Here is a 7339-nt window from a genome sequence, read left to right as displayed (position 1 = left end):
TAATGTAATCAGCTCTTTGTTTGTCAAAAGGCTTTTCAGGCGGCGAGTGGAGAACAACATGAGCAGAGCTGAGAGACCTTCATCTGACAAACACGTCCGAATATTACGCATTAAAGACGTGTAAAATCAGCCACATTTGATAAGAATCACTTACATTTTTGCCTAAAAAATAAGGTTTAAATAACAGTTTCTTGTTTTTTAACTGTTCTCTAACCCAGTAATTTTAATTCAACTAAATAAATCCTAATCTAAATCCTCGTTAGAGAGATCTGAGATGAGCACAGAGGAGCAGAGCATGACCATCTGACCTGTCACCGCACGGACCGGCGAGTCCTCACGTGGCGTAACCGTCACCACGGCCATCTTCCTTCCCGGACCCGAGCAGAAGGAGCCCATCGTCAGCAGTATCCAGAGGAGTAAGAGGAGGACTCTGTGTATGTCTTTACCTGTTGGAGAGACATCTTCCTCCTGCTTCCATGCACATGCTGCTCTGAGCAGCTCTCTGTCTCTCTGTCTGGAGTATGGAGGTCTCTTACCCTTTTTATGCAGGAGGATGTGTGTGTGTGTGTGTGTTTGAGTGTGTGTTTGAGTGCGTGGCAATCACTGCATAAACAGACTCTACTGTTCATTGTTGATTTGTTGAAGCTAAGTAAACCAGTTCTATCTGTTAGAGATGGTGTCACACTGATGTTCTTTATTCATTCTCGTGTATAGAAACAACATTCGTGGATCCTCAGCGTTCCTACAAAGTGATGAGATACGAATCTGAACACAGAGTTGAGACTGACAGCAGCCAAACACAAAGAAGACATAATAATAATAATATCACACAACTGAAATGGTGTCATTTTGCTCTAAAAGCTTGAACAACTAGAAGGGAGACTGAAAATAAGCTGGAAACCTGGACGAGCACATCCTTCTTCACAGCTCAGCACATTCTCGTCTTGAGCTAATATTATTTTCAGTTTTCACTAAAATCAAATGCATTTGTTGTCAAATTGTTTTATTTCCTCCTCAGTGTTTGGATCCGTTCATCGTCTGCGTTTTGTAGCTCCTCAGCTGATCCAGGAAGCCGGGGTTGGGCGAGGAGGCGGGCCGAGCCGCTTTGACCAGCGAGAGGGCGTCGTCGAAGGGCAGGCCGTCGCATGACATCAGGTAGCCGGTGACCACGGCCGGCGCGCGGGACACGCCGGCGTTGCAGTGGACCAGCACCACGCCTTTCTAGTGGTAGAAAACACGTCTTAATATTAAAGTTGCATGCGTTGAATTTTGGCCACCTGGGGGCAGAAGACCTAACGAGTTCATTTTCATGTTTTGATCACATGTGGAGCATCAAGTCAGCAAGCCGTGTGCAAAATTGTTTTGGCTTTGGCGTTTCTTTGGCAGTCCTTTCACCGTACACACAATACATCATATGGTCAAACGTTTTTCCCCCTTAAAGTCTTGACCTGTAAGGCAACTTGTAAATAAATCTGTGAAATTAAGTTTAGTGCAATGAAAAGTAGAAATTTTTCTCCAAAATGAGGTGCATCAATGGAAGAACTGAATAAAACTGAGTAAATATGTCACTTTGACCTCTGTTTTGCAATAAAAGCCTCAAGAAACAGAATTTAGATCATGTGGACATCTTTGTTTTACATCTGCATATGTAAGTTTTCTCATGTAAGTGGGTTTTTAAATGGATATAAGAATCAGATACAAACATAAATCGCAGTGGCGCTCTCTGAACACAAGGCGGCGCTAAACGCCAACAGAGAAGAGTGTCTGGTTGGAGTGTCAGGACCACAACAAGCTCATTAGTGAATAGGCAACTTGTTTGTTGGGTGTCTTTAGATCCAAATTAGCGTCTCCATTACAGCCTGTAATTTCCATCACATGAAAGGTTGACATCACAAGTCGTTCCCTGCAAGGACAGCAGAAACCAAACCTGATTTAACTCTTTAGGAGAGAAAACAAGAGCTGTGTTACAGTTTTCTGTTTGGATAGACAGGCTCTTCTATTCAACAAAAATATACAATAAGAATTGAAGATTTGAACATTTGGGGGGAACCAGATCTGAAAACTGAGTTAAAGGGGAACTACTGTTTTTTACAACCTGGAACTTATTTGTTGCACAAAATACGGTAGTTTACTCACCCATATAACTTTCAGCGACCTACAGACCCTGGATGATGTCATCTGAACTGGACTATGACTATATGGATATACGCTGATCTAATTGTGAGTGGAAATGATACAAAAGTTATATGGGTGAGTAAACGACCATATTTTATGCTACAAATAAGGTCCAGGTTGTAAAAAACAGTAGTTCCCCTTTAACTCAGTTTTCAGATCTGGTTCCCCACAATTGTTCATTTACTCACCCATATAACTTTTGTGTCATTTCCACTCGTTTAGGAAATAATTAGATCAACGTATATACATATAGTCATAGTCCGGGTCAGATGACATCATCCAGGGTCTGTAGGTCCCTGAAACTTATATGGGTGAGTAAACAACCGTATTTTATGCTAGAAATAAGGTCCAGGTTGTAAAAAAACAGTAGTTCCCCTTTAAAACAAACCAAAACTCGACAATGTGTGCACAGGTTGTGGAAGCTGAAACAGGAATTTGTGTATAAATGTGAAAAAAGTTTTTAAAAGTGCATTTTTAAAATACTGAGGACAACACTTGGGTGCTTTGTCTTTCATAAACCTTCAGATTTTGATCCTAAAAGTCAGAAAATTTCAGAAAAAGATTTAAAACGTGAGTAAGATTTGCACGCCTGGACGCTGAAGGAAATGTTCTGGAAAATTTCCAAGAAACAAAAGTCAAATTCATCACTTAGAGTCATGATCTCAGCCACACGACGCTGTTGTTGTTGTTTTTGTTGTTCTTCTCGTTGTCATGACAGCAGCAATATCTGACCGTCATTACCAGCCAGATGGCCTGCCAGGGTAATCTGACCCTGCGTTTCAAAGTAAAAGCATCAGTTTGATTATCAGGGCTGGAATTACCTCTTATATACATACACACACCGAAACATATCATAATGAACACACACACACGCACACACACACACACACACTTCCTGTAAACGTACACCCCTAATGGCTGCCTAATGACCGTGTGTGTGCGGTGTCGTGTTAAGGTGAGACGCAGGCTTCGCTGCTAAAAGCTTGTATGACACTGAGATCTGATCTGTGCGCAGTTTAATAAAACATGAACAAAACTAAGCATCTATTATTTAACACTGGGGGGGAGAGAAAGAGGAAGAGGAAGCAAGGATATTGGAACATGTGTCACAGGTCAACTCTTTCCTCAGTCGGAGACCCTTACAACCTTTCCCGGCAAGGTTCGCCTCTTCTGCCTTGACTTGATCCGTCCGTTCGGTCTCAGCTGTCAGTGTTTTTGATGATTTAATTTAAGCGTCACGTCGACCAGTCGCCGATTACGTGACAACTACTGCAATGCATCTGAAAAGGATAACGCTAGCAGAGGAACGGTCCAAATCCTCTGGACAGCAGTCAGTTAACAACTTCACTAAACGTCCTGTGGTAACAGAGAGAAGGAGGCTGCACATCAACTATTTGATAAAGTTATTAGACCTTTAGCTGCTACACTATCCCATCTAACAACACGCTGTGGAGTACTATTAAATGCTACTGATGGTGCTGAGGTGCCGCATGTTTTTATACAGGCTATACATATCTGCAGCTCACAGTATGTAGCACATGAGCTGTCTGTTCTCAGCATATGTATTCAGGTCAAGAATATAGATTTCATTACTTTCTACTGGGTTTTTGTTAGTGACATTATCAGAGACTTGTCGGTGTCTCGTTTTTTTTCTCAAAGGAATACCCAGGACAGGAAGTAGATTGAATTTACAGAAGCAGTACGTGTGCAATTGAATTTCAACTTGACTTTTTGGTTGTTAGTTGAAATTCTCTCCCTGTTCATTTGATGTCGAGTAAAAGTAAAACTGCAGTCTGTTTCCACGTCACCAGCTTTGAAATTTCGCTGGTTCGTAAGTCAAGTGATAAATTGACGACTAAGGTCTGTGGCGGTGAGAGGAGTGTGTTACCTCACTGCGAGCCTGCTGGATGAAGTCGCAGCAGTCCTGGATGTGGATCAGCAGATCAGCGTCGGGATGATCCAGAATACTGACCGTCTTGTAAATGAACAGGTCCGGAAACACGTTCTCCACCCCGAAGGCCACGTTCAGGATGTGAGACACCTGAGGACGCAGGAAGAGAAACTCGTCTGACACGTCTGATGCTACAGCTATGTTAATCCGTACAGGTTTTCAGATTTCCAAGTTGTTTTTCTAGTAGTCCGTTCGTAGTTTTCTTTCACTCAGAAAAACAACAAAAACTGCAGCACAGCAAACATCTGGTGACGAGTAGGACACAGATAAAATCCTAATTTAATCAGATAAGATAACGTTTTAATTTATCCCACAATCTATGTCGTAGGTAAGGCATAGCTCGGTATCCTGCATCCTAGCCCGATGTCAATGCCATGATAGGGCAACAGGGGGCAGTGCTCCCCACCTAATTTTCCCCGCACCTGCACGAAGCACATCACTGTTCAAGTGGGCCGACATGTCTTATAACCGCTTACCAGGCCATTTCCTGTCGTACTGGCAGAGTTCTTATATGCATAACCCTCTCCATTCATAATGATTCACAGCGGCACTTAAGCTTCATTACGTTGCCTCTTTATGTTTCCAATTGTTTGTTCATGCACAAATTCATGACTACAATTTTGGCTAAACGAGAAAAGCAAGGAGAATTAGATCATCTAAGGAATGCTGGTCTGGCTTCAAAACCAGAATAAGGATGATGACACATGCATAAATTCTTAATTTGTGTGACACACCAAGTTCAGCATTACCTTCTAGTATATTTTGTTCACTGTAGAAATTCAGATTGTGATACATAATCATTTGGCAACACACACAACAACGAGTGGCTAAGGGGGATTAAAGGCATTTTTCCCTCTTAAAGCAGCAGCAAGGACGACTGAGGTTAATGGGCTGAAAATTCAACCGAGGCTGCACTGACATTCACCTCCACAGAACTGAAACTACACGCCCTCCTTCTGCCTCCTAGAAACCATCTACTCGGACGACTTCTCTCGTTTCTCTGTTGTTGTGTTTTCAGGAAAAGTAGTTCAACATTTATTAGCTCCAACGTGAGCCGCTCAGTTCCAGTCACCGTTATTTGGATCCAAAGTGCACAGAGACACTCAACATAGTGGCAAAGAAGGGTCTCCGCCGATTAAGAATGATGGAATAAGGCCATCTCACCTGTGCTCAAGTATAAATGCTCAAAGTTTGTGCATAGATCCCACGCAGACGCATAAATCTAGCTTTAAGCTCGGCTTGTTTTGGGTAATTTAGTACTAATTTAGTTGGTCCGTCCTCATCAGAGACATTTTCATCACAAAACTTTCTGGAAATGTTCTAGACTGGCTCATCACCATGTCTAAAAGTTGTCAAGATGGACTGATGTCTCTCTTTTTGCCATGGTATAGATTACTACAGTAGTTAAAATAGGTGCAAGGCTCACCTATTAATAGATAACTATCCACACTAATTTAAACAAATGTCTAACGAGGGCTGACGCTCTGCATGAATTATCTGTTGCATTGCTTTTCCTGTTGTTAATCTGTTCATCTGCACATCTGTTAAAAAGTTAAATATATAAATGAAGCTTGTGCATGAAGCAGCTAAACTGAGCTGCTCTGTGATTTTGCAGAAAAGAGGCTCACCTTGTGTTTTCTCAGAGTGCCAAAATCATGTGCAGCATCTTGAGAACCTGCACACACAAACAAACAACACACATACAATGAGCTGATTAGGTTTTTACTTCAAGATTCGTCTTCAAACTGACACAAGACAGGATCTGTCCAGGGTGCTGAACCAACAAGCCTCTGTGTGCACCTACAGCAGCCACTGCAGGTCACAGTGTCAGCCGTGGTCCAACTAGAAGCCCTGACGGGTCACGTCTCCCTACCTCCCTCCCCCCGTCCTCCCCCACGACCTGGGCTCATGTTACCCGCTGCTCTCAACAGGGAGGCCTGAGCTCGGGCCGTTATCTGCGATGGCGGATTGAAGGTGACGTCCGGGTCAGCGCGGGGGGAGGAGGAGGTGGATCCGTCAGCTGGTGAGGGGAGACTCTGCTGATTTTATTGTACTTCTCTAAGAGGAATCAGGAGCATGTGAAACACGGCAAGTATTATGCAGACGTGTTGGGAAGTAAAAGTAAAATCATGGATGATGCAATTAGTTCATCCAACTCCCCGGCTGAAAATTTGCCATTGTTGATTTGTGGATTCACTTCTGTCTCTTCATGTGTTTCAGACTGATGTCAAGACTCTGTGGGGTTCAAACTATCTTCTCCAGGACTCTTTGTTCTTCTTGCGGCTGAAAATAGGACTTTGTGACTCTGGCTGGATGTTTAGACTTTGTTGTACAATCCAATGCCACACCGATGGTATTGTGAGAATGAAAAAAAAAGTCTAAACATCTCAAATGCCTAAATCTTGAAGATTATATCCAACCCACTTTGGTAGGCTTTGGAGAAGATCCTCTAAAATCATTTTTTTGTTGGAAATATAGTAATCAAATGGCATTCAGATAAAATGACCTTGGTCCAAAACTTAAGGGTTAGGGTTAGGGTTGCCTAGATCCACTGATTTAGATCCTTCGAAGACAGTTCTAGGAAAAACTGAACATAATACAAGACAGCGAGGAGCAGAATACGGTATCATGTGGAGAATTACCTGGAATTAGGATTCGATTGTCCTCTATGTTAAACTATACCCGTCTCAAATGTTTCTATATCATATAATTTGATATAAATGTGGTCCAGTATATAGTAATTAGCTAATAAGAAGTTGGATAAAAATGTGTAACACAGAATTAGTTGATATAATTTAGGCTTTTTATAAAAAAAAATCAAACAGACTGGGTCAGTTAAATTTCCTGGTTTCCCAAATGGTTAAATTTCCTCTGAAAAAAAAAAAAAAAAACAAGATTTTTGTGAAATAAAAGATTCAGACCAAAGTTTGGGTCCCTTTCACAGAGAAGCTGAAGTCAGATGTCGGTCATATTGGTCTCGAGTTACTCACCCAGCAGCAGGTAAGGCTTGACGGCGCCAACCTGCAGGTCCCAGGAAGTGTCAGGGACATATCCCAGTATCTTCTCCGGGGGGACGGGGTCCTCCACCACGGTGATCGTTGAACCCTTCCAGGTCTCAATGATGCGACGGCCGCTCAGCGACGTCACACGGGTGCACTGCTTCCTCAGTCGCGTCCGAGAGAAACTCTGGATCTCCTCCGTTAAGGACTGCAT

General features: G+C 42.6%; 1 protein-coding gene across 1 annotated transcript; it reads right to left on the bottom strand.

Moving 5' to 3' along the window:
- Positions 1-624: 624 nt before the first annotated feature.
- LOC311488802 (dual specificity protein phosphatase 19-like) lies at positions 625-7339 on the bottom strand (the record flags this gene model as incomplete). The annotated part of the gene is made up of 4 exons (XM_084545650.1): positions 625-1221; positions 4064-4216; positions 5755-5801; positions 7117-7339. 4 exons carry the CDS (start codon positions 7337-7339, stop codon positions 1015-1017), a joined length of 630 nt encoding a protein of 209 aa, XP_084401776.1. The 3' UTR covers positions 625-1014.

This window comes from Chelon labrosus, assembly GCF_963514085.1.
Source record: "Chelon labrosus genome assembly, chromosome: 5".
NCBI classification, from domain to species: Eukaryota; Metazoa; Chordata; class Actinopteri; order Mugiliformes; family Mugilidae; genus Chelon; species Chelon labrosus.
This window is presented reverse-complemented; position numbering and strand designations above follow the sequence as displayed.